This window comes from Malus sylvestris, chromosome 13 (assembly GCF_916048215.2).
Source record: "Malus sylvestris chromosome 13, drMalSylv7.2, whole genome shotgun sequence".
Classification (NCBI taxonomy): Eukaryota; Viridiplantae; Streptophyta; class Magnoliopsida; order Rosales; family Rosaceae; genus Malus; species Malus sylvestris.
The window spans coordinates 30,743,735-30,759,907 of NC_062272.1; the positions used below are offsets into that span (position 1 = coordinate 30,743,735).

At 37.9% G+C, this 16,173-nt stretch overlaps 1 protein-coding gene across 2 annotated transcripts; it reads right to left on the reverse strand.

Moving 5' to 3' along the window:
- Positions 1-1,101: 1,101 nt before the first annotated feature.
- On the reverse strand, positions 1,102-7,453 carry LOC126596583 (E3 ubiquitin-protein ligase XBAT32-like). Of its 2 annotated transcripts, none has more exons than XM_050263212.1 (10): positions 6,369-7,453; positions 6,220-6,279; positions 6,023-6,094; positions 5,774-5,949; positions 5,525-5,685; positions 5,125-5,183; positions 4,979-5,026; positions 4,115-4,251; positions 3,290-3,381; positions 1,102-1,724 (listed from the first exon to the last, which is right to left on the reverse strand). In XM_050263212.1, the coding sequence occupies exons 1-10, from the start codon at positions 6,561-6,563 to the stop codon at positions 1,228-1,230; spliced, it is 1,497 nt and encodes a 498-aa protein (XP_050119169.1). In that variant the 5' UTR covers positions 6,564-7,453; the 3' UTR covers positions 1,102-1,227. The 2 variants fall into 2 exon arrangements, with proteins under 2 accessions (XP_050119169.1, XP_050119167.1); XM_050263210.1 differs by having other exon boundaries at positions 4,115-4,255; positions 4,980-5,026; positions 6,369-7,451.
- Between the last annotated feature and the right edge of the window lie 8,720 nt (positions 7,454-16,173).

Below are 16,173 nucleotides of genomic sequence, written 5' to 3' on the forward strand. Positions count from 1 at the left end.
TCCTTTGTCGTCTGCCATTGAGCAAAAGCCAAACCTGCTTTCATGCCAACTAATGCTGTGGAAATATTCGAAAAGCCTTACATCACCGTCTAAAACCAATAAAACACAAGAAACTGGAATCACAACAAATTCATAAAAAGAATTAACTTGGCTCGTCAATGAATGGGGAGGAGGGATTTGGACCCTCTCCTGAGCTAATGGAGAGGATCCTCCTGACCAATCATCGTGTGCCGCTGGATTTTTATCCAACGGCTACAAATAGGGGGTTCCTTTAAAGTTATAATAATTATAGCTGTTGGATAAAAATCCAATGACCCACGATGATTGGTCAGGAGGATCCTCTCCATTAGCTCAGGAGAGGATCCAAATCAGGGGAGGAGTTCCTTCTCAATTCACTGCATGACCAATTCACATAGTTCCATGTTGTGATATAAATCGTTTATATTATAAATCATTCTGTAAAGATTATCTATTCAAAATATAAATTAAATATGAGATTGTTTAGTAATCGAACTGTGTAAAAACAGATAAACAACTTCGGTAAAATAACCACGAAGAATATTGAAAAATAATTAGAAGAATTAGATAAGTCCAGCCAGACTGCCAAAGCAGGTGTAAGTCTGCCAATTTCCTTTCACATTTCCTAATTTTTGTCGATAGGGTGGGGGTAAGAAAATATAGACAAATTTAACACACAACTATTAGTTCAGAATGTTATGTTCACAAGGAATTAACTTGGCTCCTTATGATCAAAATCATTCATATTGTAGATGCTTAAAGATCATCTTAGTCAAAAATCAATAAAATATAAGGTCGTTTAGTCATAAAAATACATAAAAACAAGTGGCCGTGTACAATGAAATCATCAAGAAGTTAATTGACTAAACGACCTTATTTTCAATTGATTTTTTTTGCAAAAATAATTTTTACAAAGTAATTTATAATAATTACAAGCACAAAACTTTGTGAATCGATCACAAAGTATTTTAACGAGCAACACAATACAACTTATTTGCGAATCAGAACGTTTCTTTCGAAAAAAAAAAAAAATATATATATATATATATTTACAGTTTCGTAGCTTCCATCTATCGCCACAAATTGAAGATGATTTAGGGGTCACATTATGGACAAAAATGAGGGGAAAAATTACGTTCGAAAGAACTGAGAATACAAGAAAAATAAAGGACCAAAATACATTCAACATCCACAGGCTGTTGTTACATTTTAATTGAATGAAGAGAACCACGACCTTCTGCCATCGGGTTGAGAAGCCGATCGCCTAAAGCCTGTTCTGGAACATCTAGCCAAACGGTTCCGCAACTTTCGACTACTAGAGCTTGGAACCAAACAAGGATTAATATTTGGAGCTCCCATGCAAAGGTTGTAGTTGATCTTAATTGATGGGAACTTCTGGCAGCTGTGGGACCTGAAAGACCCGAGAGGGGATTTTCCGGAGCAACGAAACTCAGGCTTGTACAATGGGGTTGTTAATGAGGAGGAATCTGATCCCTCAGAAGAACATGTGCAAAATGATAGTGATAAACTTGTTCTTGCATTCTCCTTAGCCATTGATCTTGCTCCTCGAAGCTTGACAAATGAAACTATGCCATTTCGGCAAAGAGGACATGCGATTGAGCCCGGGGGGCCATTGGACACAGTTGAAGTGCAGTTTGTGGAACAAAGGTACAAGGCACACCTTGTGCAGAACTCATGATCGCAACCTGCACTACGAGAATTGTTAATATTTGGCAACCAACAAATTTATGCATGACTCTACCATCTAGCATGCAGAAAGGCAATAGGAAGCAAAAATTTTTGGAACTCAGAGAAAAACAATATATCTAACAATGGATCAAATATACACCACTCTGAAAATGGCTCATATCTTACCTACTGTACAGCTAACTCTGAATTTTCAAAAGACGGGGAATGTTTAGCAGTAATAACATGTCTACCGAATTCAAGGCTCTTTAAAATTCAGTATACAAACAACAATTGGTACTGATTCACTATTCATTATATGGATAATAAGACTTCGTGTTAATGGTGAAGCCCTATACATGAAGCATACTAGTGCTCCTAAAACAATAAAAAGGGATCCAGCTTCTTAAATTTCAACCGAACTGTGTTGAAAGAAATGTGAAACTACAGGTAGGTAAATGGAATGCCGAACTGAAAACATCTAAATAAAATGCCCCACAGTTGCCTCCAGATGAACTCCAGAGGCTTAGAGGTTCAACCATTCAGCATTTCTTCCACTTCGATACTTGAAATTAAGCACAGTAAACACCCTTCAATGCTATTTTTATTTTACATCATATAACAGTAGCAAGCATGTTTCTTTTAGTTTAGGTACCAAGAAACTGGTCACAATTACTTTGGGGCCACAAAATCCTGCCCCAGGCGGAGTTGGTTTGGTAGCTGTGGAACCGGCCATTGCTTATAGATTTTATAAAGCCCAATTGTAATTGCAGGACAGTCGCATTCTTGTTACTGAGCCAACTGCAGTCATATTTGAGTTCTGTTTGAGGCTAAAGGTTTGTCATTAGGTTTTAGGGCTTCAATTCTAAAGCCTAAATCCTATAAAACACTAAATCCTTATCGGGCAGTCGCAAATAAACTAAACAAAAAAAGGAAAAGAACATACCAGTCACTGGAGACGAACAAAACTCTGCCTCTGACAGCAGTTTTAGTCCCAAATTAAATTGATTACTGAGACATGCCTAAAGAAGCTATCCGGGAACAAGACGAGACAACACAAGAGTGCTGAAGGACAAACACTTTTTCAGTTAAAACGAAAAAAATTTCCTCAATACCTTTGAGAATAAGTTGTTTTTCAAATTCTAATCCTCAAAATTTATTAGATTAAGGTTTGGTGCCTAATATGGGAACAGAGGACTGAGCAGAGCATTCACTTGATGCATCTACTTCAGCCAAAACCGATGCTAAAATGCTACTTCTACACTATCTCACCAGTTACCTATTTAATTTACCTCCGTGAACCATCACCGAGAATCCTTTTGAAGTGTGAGGATATTTTTGAATTTCTACACCAATGGATAAATAAATGAAGCTGGTTCCACACGAATCATTCTCCACTGTTATTTCCCTTTCTTCCCGGAAACAATCTTTAAATGGAAAGGTTCAGGTGTGAATAATAGAAACCATCAACTTCTACAATCCAAAATTTTTCCCTTTGTATACGGACAAAATCAAGTGGAGTCGTCATGTACACATTAACAGAGATAGATAATCGTGATAGTATGCACTTTTAAGAGAAATGTACCTTCTGCGGCCACTGTGCACTGTTGTTCCAAACAGACAACACATGGATCTTGGCACGTAGATAAAGAATCATTGTTCCTCCATCCACATTCTCTGGTAATGGCAGCAAAACAAGAGAATAATGATAAGCAGACAAGTTTATAAGAAATCCACACATTTTATTATGTCAAGATAGAAATATTTTCTGCTTCAACCACATCAATGCTTTTCATTTGCATAATCAGGTATTAGCACTGAATTTATAAAGGAGGTTGGTATAGGAAAGTAAGAGCACGAAAAAGCCTCTTTTTATAGAAATTTCGGTTGCAACCCAAAATTGAAAATACTGCAGATGTTAAATTTCAAGCATTTGTAATTGAAAAGTTATGCATGTGTGGTTAAGAAAAAACGCAGACATGCAAAAACGACAGGTTCATGCAGCACAAAAGTTAACTTGATTGATATCTGATTTTGTTTACCAGGTTGTAGTTCACAAAATTTCTGTCGATTTGAATTGTGGGATGCAGTACCATTTGTTGACTTGTGACATGCTTCATCAATCCATATAAGAACATCTCCTCTAGTTTTATTGTATTTTATTTTTATGATTTAATCTTTGGGAGGAAGAGAGGTGATAAGGTAGATTGAACACATCCACGTGATATAGTTTTCCATTCTTTGCAAGATTTCTTGACTTTCGACAAAAAAAAAAAAAAAAAAAAAACAAGAAGATTTCTTGAATAGAGCAAATCAGAATCACAACTAATTTGGAATGGAACCACTTCTGATGTAACAAAAAATTGGGTAGTAAAAAACTTGGTCAACATATCTAACAAAATATACTCACCTAGCAATCTTCATAATGCTCATAAGGGGAAGAGATAGGTATGGTGAAGGAATAATCTGTGACTGGCCTTCTTGCTCAGAGGTAAGGATTTCCTCAAGCCAGTCTCTATGCCATGACCGAGCCACCATCAAGGGAGTCCATCTTTAAACAAACAAAACCACAAAACAGGGGTAAGTTGAAAACTTCAAAGGTTTCTGTTGAATTCACGGCAAATGAAAAAATAAAATAAAAAGTTAAGGCATGCTGAAACAACTTATATCACTAAAATTAAGTTTCATGGTAATAAGACCCAAATTTTGCAGCCCCATGGATGAATTTTTAAAACTGTGCATCTGTAACTAATGACTTCATAGTCTACATTTACATGTTCAATGGTACTTAAATCAGAGTTAACATTATCAAAGCACTTCATCACTCAGAGACAAAATGTGTGAAATTATAGGGAACACTGCAGCAATTGCACTTAAAAGCAACAGAGCAAATAGCCCTTTGGCTAAATAACACCTCTTGTCACCTTAAGTACAAGTGAACAACGGTGCTGACCTAATCCCAGGCTTACAGTGAAATTGATCGCAAATAACTCCAACAGGTTTCCAATGGTGGTTATCGTAATTCAAACAGATAACCAAATAATGTCAGAATTATATATAGTTAACTTATCGCTCAAAGGCGCATACTGGCATTTCCGGTGACAAATGAATTTGATGCCAGACCAAGGAAAAATAAATGAGTTTGGTCATTGGGCACGATCCAAAGTTCAAACCCAACACTCACACTTGCATCCACGTAACACAGGTCAATGTACTAACAAGATAAAATGCCAAACTTTGAAACAAATCAAATGCGACAGGCACCGGATACATACCCATTGGCATTTTCAGCATTCAGACTGGATCCCCTGGAAATCAAAATCTGAAGGGCAACACATATTTTAGTGATAGCAAAACATAAATGTCAGTATGAACTGTAACAAAATTAACATATATTATTGTGTTGATTTAAGAACATACTTGACAACATTGTGCATTTCCTCCGCATGCAGCATAATGTAGGGCTGTGCTTCCAGCACCTGCAAAGTGATCAGTTACAAAATATGGTTTAGGAAATACATTCGAATGACTGGACCTGGAAAATCATGTTGGCATGACAAGAACAATTAAACATTAATGTTTAAAGAAGATAATCAACAACATTACATGAAATTACATTAATTGGAAGTTAAGCACACTATTACGAAATTGAATAGATATGATTGCGCTATAGCTTTCTAACAATAGCAGAAAAGGAAATGCACTAACTAAAATAACCTGAAGATTTGGAATATACTTTATATGCACGATCCAGTTCCAAAACTAGAATACAACTCGGTAGATTTCCTAAGGCAAGTGGATAAATAATGGATTAAGTTACCTATTAGATCAATTGTAGCTCCGTCTTGCACAGTCACCTTAGAAACAGAAGCCCCTAAATCCAAAAGTAGTTGTACGCTTTCAATGTGACCGTTCAGTGCTGCCATATGCAGCGCAGTGATTCCTCCATCAGCGGGCCTATTAATTATCTGGAACAAAACCCTGGTGCACACAGATTGGAACAGGAATCAGTAAAGTATATAGGGCAAGAAAAAAAGAGGGTGCAAAATAAACTTGGAAGTGGAAGTACTCATGATTAAACTCTGTGATTGATTCTTCATTGCTATCAGCATTCCTTAATGTAGTCCAAAAATCCGGAGTGCTGGGAATGTAATCAGCCAGGAGGAGTCGGATGCATCGAGAATGACCATTCAAAGCGGCAAGGTGGAGTGCAGTACCGCCATTCAGATAATCTGCTCTGTGAATCTGAAATCCAGTTTTCCAAAATTTGTTATATTTCTTAAGAATATTGGAAAACTCTCTGAAGGAAGAATCTTACTGTGGCTTTAGAAAGAATCAAAGTCTGAACAACCTCCCAGTGACCATGTTGGCAAGCTTGCATCAAAGCAGTCTGTTCACCAAGATACAGATCGCAATTTCAACCTTTTGATAGACGTAAATTGACTTTCAAATCCATCAATTGACAGAGTACCGCAAATGCTAAACTTGTAATGTCACAATTTGAGATAATTTTACCTGACCGCGATAATTCCTGAGATTGATATCAACTCCAGACTCAAGCAATAGAGAGACTATCTAAACACATTGAAAAAATACAATCACAATCCTATCAGATAAGCAAAAATTTAAACCGCAACGAGATCAAAATCTTATTAGATTTATACCTCATGGTGGCCCTGAGCTGCAGAATAATGGAGAGGGGAATTGCGTACACCAAAAGTGGAGTACCTTGCCAGGCGAGGGTTACATTCTAGCAAGGCCTTGGCTTCCTGAACATCGCCATCTCTTGCTGCTGAAACTAACCGCTCCCCGGATGCTGAACATCCAAATGAATTTCCCATAACGCTTAGAAATTTCATGTCCCTCAAAATATCGCAAACCCAACAACTGGGGGATATACAATGACTAGTAGTACATAGTCAATCCTTATTTTCCTCCAACGTAGGACATTAGATCCTTAATCCATCCAAATAAACAACACATAAAATATCGACAGAACATGGAAAAAGAAGCTATCTTGTCTATACATAGAAGTAGAAGGTCGTCCCCTGCACCAAACGGGACACAACCACCCTCCCAACAACAGTTTCTCAAAAGGCAAATTGGTTGTAACGGTCAGAATCCCACTATTTGGTTCCTAGTGAGTGACTAATCGAAGAACAAATGCAAAAATACATGATTAGGACGTTATTGTCTGCAGATTAGTCAAACATTTCGACAACTCCGAGAAAACCAACAAAAGACAGACAGGAACGTTAAAACCTTAACGAACAAAATCCTATTTTGTCCCACCCATTGTCTCCTCCACAGAATCAATGCCTCTCAAACCCATTCAATCTTCCCTTCAAAAGAAACAAAAATTTTCAATTTCCCCTCAAATCAAATTTTTTTCCCCTTCCAGATAATCAAAATCTTCAAAACCCAGATGGAAAATCTCCTTCTGGGTTTTAAAGGAAGCTGATCAAGGATTGATGTAATGAATGAAATGAAGATTATGTTCAAATGGGAAGTATTTAAAAAAAAAAAAAATAGAAAAATGAAGATGGGATTAAAAAAGAAAAAGATATAAAAAAGGATAGAAGTGGGTGATTTATTAGGAGCTCCCTCCTGAAGCCTCAACCAACAATAGCCTGCAAGAAAGGCGTGTCTCCAACTCTCCATGAACATGATTGGATATTATTAGCCAGTCAACTTGGTAGTTGGTTTCGTCCTTTCTCTCTCTTGTCCCTCCCTCCTTCTGCCTTTTACTTCAACCTGGGACAAATTATTCTCTTGTCCACGCAGGTCACCCGACTCTCGGCTAATCATCTCACGGTATTTTGATTCACCTATTCTTTCACCACTACCACAAACATATTAGCTTTTATTATTATTATTATTATTATTATTATTATTATTCAATGCTTTTTTGTTGTTGAAGAATAGAGCATCGTATCCGAGAAATACATCCGAGAAATACAAAAATAAGGTTTAATTGTAGCAATGGTTTCCCGACTATACTTCTAGTTTAATTTTGGTCCATAACTTTCATATTAGTTTTTTTAGCTCTCAAACTTAATGTGTTGTACCATTTATCCTTTTAACTAATGTCGTCCTTTTTTTGTGTGTGTTAAATTTAGGGATATATTAGAAACTTCATTTCACATAACTAAAATGAACTTAAAATGAGAAGGAAAAAATATAGACCTTCAAAAACCAGATTTTTTTTGTGTGTAAGCAAATTGAATGCATGAGAATTTTTTTTTGTAGTTTAATATGTGAATTGTTATCTGTTTAAGTTCAATCTCCTACCAACTTTAAAATCGCATTGCCTAATATTTACATGTTGCTAAGGTCCAACCATTTTTATTTTGTATTTTATAGTTCATGTTTCATTTTGTTTTAAGCTTTAAATATTAATTTATAAATTTCATTTGTTTTTCGTTTCTTCTATTTTTTTTTGAAGTTTTAAGTTGAAGTTCCAAATATACCCCTAGATTTAACAAAAAAAAAAGACGGTGTTATTGAAAAAAACCAATGATGCAACACATTGTTAAGTTCGAGGACTAAAGAAACTAATATGAAAGTTTAGGGAATAAATTAAACTAGGGTAAAATTCAGAGACCATTGATACAACTTGTTGATGCACAAAATCAGTGAGGACTTTGATACAACAGAAAATGTTAAGTTTGTGACATTCGCTAGATTGCTCCGGTCACTAGTGTGGATAAGTATGTAAATGGATAGAGACAGGGAAGCAAACACAAGATGAACATGGTTCACCCAGATTGGCTACGTCCACGGAGTAGAGGAGTTCTCATTAATTGTGAAGGGTTTACACAAGTACATAGGTTCAAGCTCTCCTTTAGTGAGTACAAGTTAATGATTTAGTACAAATGACATTAGGAAATATTGTGAGAGAATGATCTTTATTTATAGAGGAGAGTTTCTAGTTTCATTTTGACATTGACACGTGTCGTGTTGTGATTGGCTTCTGATGTTGACACTTGTCGCGTTATGATTCGCTTCTGATGTTGACACTTGTCGCGTTATGATTGGCTTCTGATGTCGACACGTGTCGCACTGTGATTTGCCTCCTGGTTGGAAGGAAACTCTTCTGGGTCCTTAACGGTATAACATTGACTGGTGCTCAGTAGTTTCGGGATTGGTCAAGTATGGAACAAACAGTGCTCCCCTAAGTTCTTGAGTGAGGGAAGCTCCTCGGTTGGGGACTTGCAAGATCCAAGCCATTGAGTAATCATGAAATTTCTAAGTACCGAAGTGTGGTATCATTTTCACTTGCCTTATCTGTTTCATATGTAGATGTGACATCCTCTTTGGAAGTACTTTTCCTTCATCCAATGGTGGTATCTTTAACGGATGAAGATGCACAAGGTAATGTATCAATTTCACTTGAAGCTTACTTGTAGTTTCGGGCTTGGTCAAGTGCGATACAGAACCCTATAGTAGGAGTCCCCCAAGTCGCCAAGTTAGGAGATTTGCCGAAAGAGGTAACAGACAAGGTAAGCAATCAGACTTCCAAGCAAGCAACCTGGATCGGAGGTTCGACTTTGGCTTCCGGTTGATTGTGTTCCTTCTCCTTGTGTCGTAAACAGCAACAAGGATAAGGAGAAGCAAATGGATAAGAGATGATATGAGATACTTTTGCTTTTGAAGAAGTAACTTTCCACAAGCTTATTCTTGAACTGGGCTTGAGGGTTTTCTGGTTTCCTCCAGAGTATAAGGCCGACTCAGGAATTTGAGGGTCAAAACAAGTCCATCAAATCTAGAGTACGTTCGAACTTGATGATATGGGGTACTTTTGCTGTTGACAAAGTAGTGGATGTATCAGCACGTGTTCTGTTATGCTTGTCTCCACATGCTTCCTTGCATCCTTCTCACTTTCCCTATCTGTTCCTCAGGCTGATGTGGTATCTTCTCTGGAAGCATAAGATGTTAAAGATGAGTACTCGAGAGCAATGCCAGGTAAGTAATCAGGCAAGGGGTTCCAGGCAGTCACTTCCTGACTGGAAGCTTGATTCTAAGTGCTGACTGATTGCTCTATTTCTCATTGTCTTGCAGGTAAGAACAAGGCCAAAGGAAAAGACAAGGAAAAAGCATGATATGTGATACTTTTTCTTTTAACCCTGATGATCTGAGATACTCTTGCTCTGGTGTGGCTTGTTTGCAGAGGTATTATTGGGAGGAAAAGAAGCTGAGTATTTCGAGAGACTTTGCTGAGAGTGCCCTTTCGGATGTGAAGAAAAGTTGAGCTTTTTTTTTTATTTGCAGGTTTGTCTGGCTGTGGAGGATGGAGGTCGACATATATAGGAGTCTCCCTTGAAGGAAAAAATTTGTCCTAGCTAAGAACAAGTAAGAACATTTGAATACATATGCAAACTATTAACACATTAAAGTAGGCATGCATTCAAAAACAATTCATAAAACCCATGACTTTCAAAGCCTAGTGAATGGTGAACCAAAAGACTCTTTAACAACATTAAAGAGAATGAAGAATTTAAAGATTCTTTACCCTTGAAGCTCATCCTTGTTTACACAAGGGATTCACCCAAGTGGAGGGCCTTCAAGTCACCTCCAAGCTCCTTGGATCTTGCTTCTGATTTCCTTCTCCTTTTGTGCTCCTTTGGTCCTTGAGGATGTGAGGAAATGATCTCCAAAACACCAAAGGTTTGGTGTCTCTAAGTCTCCACACCAAGGGTGAGGTGTGAAGATGAAATGGGTGACTTAGAGAAGAAAAGATTGCTAGATAAATCTCCTCTAAGTGACCGGCCTCCTTGTTGAAAAAGAGAGAATAGGTTTCACCTCTTTTCTACAAGAAAAACCCTAATGAGAAAAATAGCTATAAAGTTGCTTTTATAACACTTTTCTTAGGTGAGTGGCAAACTTGCAATTAAGCAAACCCTCACCCTCTCCTCACCATGGCCAGCCTATTTGTTGTGATTGGGCTTATTGCCCATTTTATTTTAGTTGTCATACAACTTAAACATAATGGGCCTTGTGGACCAAAACACTTTTGGGCCCCGAAACCCAAAGCCAACTTAAAAGCCCAATACGAACCTTTTGTAAAATTAATTAACTAATTAATTAATCTTGACCATTCTTCAATTAAACCATTTAATTGCATATCAATTTCATTTAATTTCTTCACTTTCATCCTTACTCGGTGTACGATCCATTAGGTTCCATTTAGCGAGGTAGTGGGCGATTGTTACTCTTAACGATCGATTGTGAATTGAAACCACATTTCAATTCTCCCTTAAAATTAGTGTTTGCTAATCATCAGGGCTTCCACAAACCATGAGTGACACCTAGCAGCATGTCATGGTTACCCAAGCTAAGTAGAATTGGTTGGAGAACCTATCCAGTTACAACTACAATGCAATACGGTCCTTCTCTAATACAATATTCTTAATCACATTGTTTAAGTGATAGTTTGTTTCATGTCTACTATCCAATGTGATACATCTCCATATGATTCTTTTAAATAAGATTTGGAACAAACTTCCTAAGTCATATTCATATGCTTTGGCCAAAGACTCTCGAATCACATCTTAGAGTATTCTCCTTCCACCATGGAAGGTTAGAGATCCCTTGTTGTGCATTCATATGCCTACATGACTAGATAGCTTGACCCCAACAATGCCATGGACACTCCAATGGAATGCCTTTGACATGATCAAAGGTCAAGGACCTAACCATTAGACATCTATGATGCCTCAGGTTAAAGGACTACTTTGCATATTGCAACTCTCGAGTTCTTACATGACATGTATGTTCGAACTCTCTTTTGATCGTTGTTCAGTGTACTCGATCACTCTTTCGAGCACCTATGTGTTTGCCTTAGTGTCCAACACTAAATGACTTGAGACTAGTCATACTCACGCTTGAGTCGACATAACACATACTAATCTTAGCGGATTGTCAATGCCCAATTGGCAATCCTATGGCTAGGAACGTTTTAGGAATGAACATAAGAGAAAGGTCTCGATAATCTAACTTACTTAAATCACTTATCTCTTAGATCAAATACATTCCTTGGATTCCCTTATTGTTTAAACACATGATACAATAAATAGTGATTAACAATTAGCTTTGCCCTTCATTAAACATATAAAGGTTTAATACAATAAGTATTCCAAAAGCTATTACATCAAATGAGTGGCTTTGTGGGCATACTTCCAACATCCCTAACAACAAGTAGTAGAGCTATTACTTTACCCTTTTTAGTCATAGCAATGTAGTGGGAGTTGCAAGCTTCACATGTTTTAACTTTGTCAGAGCACTTTGAAAAAGTGGTTTGTGGTATCTGGAAAACTGATGTTGCGTGTGTAGATTGTAGATAAGCTTTATCCAAGAAAATCTGGCTCTCGAAGTTCGGAGAGCGGTGCCTCTTCGATTTTCGAACAAGCAATCCTGTCGAGGATCTGGCTCTCGAGATTCAGATAACCGTGCCTCTTCGATTTTTGAGAAAGCAATCTTGTTAGGAGTCTGGCTCTTGAGATTCAGAGAGCAGTGTCTCTTCGATTTTTGAGAAAGTAATCCTGTTGGAAGTCTGGCTCTCGAGATTCGGAGGGCGGTACCTCATCGATTTTTGAGCACGTAATCCTGTTGGGAGTCTGGCTCTCGAGATTCGAAAAGCGGTGCCTCTTCGATTTTTGAGAAAGCAATCCTGTTGGGAGTTTGACTCTTGAGATTCGAAGAGCAGTGTCTTTTCGATTTTTGAGAAAGTAATCATGTTGGGAGTCTGGCTCTCGAGATTTGAAGGGTAGTGCCTCATCAATTTATGAGCAAGCAATCTTGTTGGGAGTGTTTTCTCGAATGCGAGTAAAGGTTGGGCAATTTTGCCAGTCTGCCTTGCCACGGAGCACGGAGGTTGACACACATTGGGACTTTCTAGTTATCAAGCAATGGTGTTGTTCCTTTACCCTTATGAGTAATAGTAGGGTAGCTGGACCTTCAAAATTTATGTGTACAAACTTTGTTAGAGATCTTTGGCAAAGTTATCTGTGGTACTCGAGGAGCTGATGTTACGTGTGGAAAATGGTGCCTCTTCGGAATCCGGAGAGTGGTGTTTCTTCGATTTTTGAACCAACAACCATGTTGCCCTTTCTTTTATGAGGGCACCAATTGTGTGCAAGAAGTACATTTAGAGAGTTATTGCTTGTAGGAATTTTCCCTTTACTTCAAAGATTTATTGCACTTCATTTCTCCTTCATCATTTCTGAAAATGTCTAGCCCATCCGACTGTCGTTTTGACTTGAACTTTGATGAAGAGGCAGCCATGCCTTCTCAAGACAACGTATGGCGCCCATCTTTCTTATCCCCTACTGGTCCTCTTACCGTTAGGGACTTTGTGATGAAGAATGATATGACCGCTGCGGTGGTGGCCAGGAACCTTCTCACTCCCAAAGATAACAGATTACTTTCCAAACGGTCTGATGAGTTGGCTGTTAATGATTCTCTGGTTCTCAGTGTTCAGTGTGCAGGTTCTGTGTCTAATATGGCCCAACGCCTATTTGCTCGAACCCGCCAAGTTGAATCATTGGCGGCTGAAGTGATAAGTCTTAAACAGGAGATTAGAGGGCTCAAGCATGAGAACAAACAGTTGCACAGGCTCGCACATGACTATGCTACAAACATGAAGAGGAAGCTTGACTAGCTCGAGAAATCTGATGGTCAGATTTTGTTTGATCATCAGAGGTTTGTGGGTTTGTTCCAATGACATTTATTGCCTTAGTCTTTTGAGGTTGTACCGCGTAATGAAGCTCCGAATGATCAACCTTCGGTGCCTTCTCTAAGGCTCCTAATGATCACCCTCCGGTGCCTACTCTTTCTAGGGCTCTGCCGACTGCTGAGACTTCTCATGAGCAACCTTTGTGAAGGCTCCCTCTTGTTTGTTTATTTTGATTCATGTATATGTACATATTTGTAACTTATCGGAGATATCAATAAACAAGCTTTACTTCATTTCAATGTATTGTGTTAAATACACCAATGCCTTCTTCACTAAGTTCTTTGAATTTTTTCTTTTGTTAAAGCTTGTATGTTGAAGCTTTGAGAGTGAAGCATGTATGTTGAGGTAGTGCTCCCTTAATTTCCCGAGTGAGGAAAACTTTTCGGTTGGAGACTTGAAAAATCCAAGTCACTGAGTGGTCATGAGACTTCTGAGTATCAAGGTGCTACTATGGTAGGTGACCCCCAAGTCTCCGGTCAAGAGAGTTGACGAATGAGGCTTTTCCTTTCTATGTGGTAGCTCAAAACTCCTTCTTCATATATATTTGTTATGAAAGTTGTTAGGCCCAAAAAAAAGGAGGCCTAGGAAATTTTTTTCAATTTTTTTTTTGGAATTTTCGAATTTTTGAATTTTCGAAATTTTGAATTTTCGAATTTCCGAAAATATATATATATATATTTTTTTTAAGCTTTGTAGGTGAAGCTTTGAGGTTGAAGCTTTGTTGGGCACCATGAATTGATTTTGCTTCACACTATCTTGATAGTGTGAAGCTTTTGTAGGTGAAGCTTTTGTGTTGAAGCTTTGTAGGTGAAGCTTTTGTGGGTGAAGCTTTTGTGGGTAAAGCTTTTGTGGGTCAAGCTTTTGTAGGTGAAGCTTTTGTGGGTCAAGCTTTTGTAGGTCTGCTTTTGTTGGTGAACTTTTGTGGGTCAAGCTTTTATGGGTGAAGCTTTTGTAGGTGAAACTTTTGTGGGTGAAGCTTTTGTAGGTCAAGTTTTTGTGGGTCAAGTTTTTGTGGGTCAAGCTTTTGTGTTGAAGCTTTTATAGGTAAAACTTTTGTGTTGAAGCTTTTGTAGGCGAAGCTTTGGAGTTGAAACTTTGTAGGTGAAGCTTTGGAGTTGAACCTTTTGTTGGGTACCATGAATTGATTTTGCTTCACACTATCTTGATCAAGATAGTGTGAAGCTTTTGAGAATTTGTAGTTGTCCTCCATTGATAAAGCTTTTGTTGGTGAAGCTTTTGTGTTGAAGCTTTTATGGGTGAAGCTTTTATGGGTGAAGCTTTTGTGTTGAAGCTTTGGAGTTGAAGCTTGATAGGAGCATATTTATGCGACTTAGTTAGCTTGTTCTTGTGCATTTATGTTGTTAGTTCTTAGTCAATTATGTATTTTAAGCTATTTTCGTGTGTTTGTAGGTTCAAATAACAAAGTTAGCAACAAAGTGCTATTTGGAGCATTTTGGAGCATTTTTGGGCCAAGATTGGATAGTGCAAGCATGGAGACATGAAGATGGACGTTTTTGAAGATTTGAAGGCTAGAAATCAGCATGTGTATGTGCAAGTGTGTTGACCTACAACTCCAAACATCCATCCACTACACCCATTACATCCACTCATTACCAAACACTCACCCACTACACACATCCACTCATTACCAAACACTCATCCACTACACCCATTACATCCACTCATTACCAAACATCCATCCACTACACCCATTACATCCACTCATTACCAAACACTCACCTACTACACCCATTACATCCACTCATTACGACAACATACACCACTACCACCTTAATTAGATGGTGGTCCTCACCCTAGCCTATAAATACATCCACCCTTCACCATAACAAAGAAGAAAGAAGAAAAGATCCATTCAAAAGACCTTACATTCATCCATATATTCCCACATCCCACAAACACATACAATTCCATTCCCTTGCCGTGGCACTCATCCAACCAAAAGGAGAACACAATCCACCCATCCACGCTTCACCATAACTCACCTATATCCATCCACCACCATAATTTACCACTCATCCATCAAACCACACTTTGTGCCGCAACAAAGAGAAGAAGGAGGACCCTTGGACGTGTTTGCCATTCAAGTTGGATTGTTGGAGCGTTTTTAGGTGTTTTCATTCTTTTGTTTTCAATGTCTAAATTTGTTTATCTTTCCTTTGTGAGTATGAGGAACTAAACCCCCCTTAGCTAGGGGGGAATTCGAAACCATGTTCATGCTTGCAATATGATTTGATTACCTTCAGTTGTGATTTCATAAGTTGTGAATTCAATTTGTTTAACTGCTTGATTGATAACTTATTCGTGTATGTTTATTAAGAGTGCACACTTAGTTTGCATGCATGAATATGATGCTAGAGTATAAGGGAGTTTCACCTAATAGTTACAAACTTATATTCACTAGTAGTGGAGGTCGCTTATAAATGATCGCGTTAAATAAATTCTTGGCAGGAGTTTCATGCTCATCATAGTAATGAATGCCTCGTCAATACTTATAGTTTTCATAATGCTTAATGATCTTTGATTGTATCTTTATTGTACTGTTCACGTAAAGAACTTTTGAAGAATGCTTGAATTGTTGTATGCACTTTCCCATCCAATTCAATAACTTAAGGAGAACTTGAAGGTTAATTTAAGCGGACTTAATTAACCTGGGGTGTTGAGTTTCATGATTGATCGAAAGAACAACTAAAAATTGGTTTATGTGCAAGTATGTC

Excerpts from the sequence above, each read along its gene's own strand:
- LOC126596583 (XM_050263210.1), bottom strand. The coding sequence starts at position 6,563 with ATGAAATTTCTAAGCGTTATGGGAAATTCATTTGGATGTTCAGCATCC. Across the intron at positions 5,686-5,773 it reads ATCACAGAGTTTAATCATGA|GGTTTTGTTCCAGATAATTA; the intron begins GTACTTCCACTT and ends TGTGTGCACCAG. Across the intron at positions 5,184-5,524 it reads AGCTACAATTGATCTAATAG|GTGCTGGAAGCACAGCCCTA; the intron begins GTAACTTAATCC and ends ATCACTTTGCAG.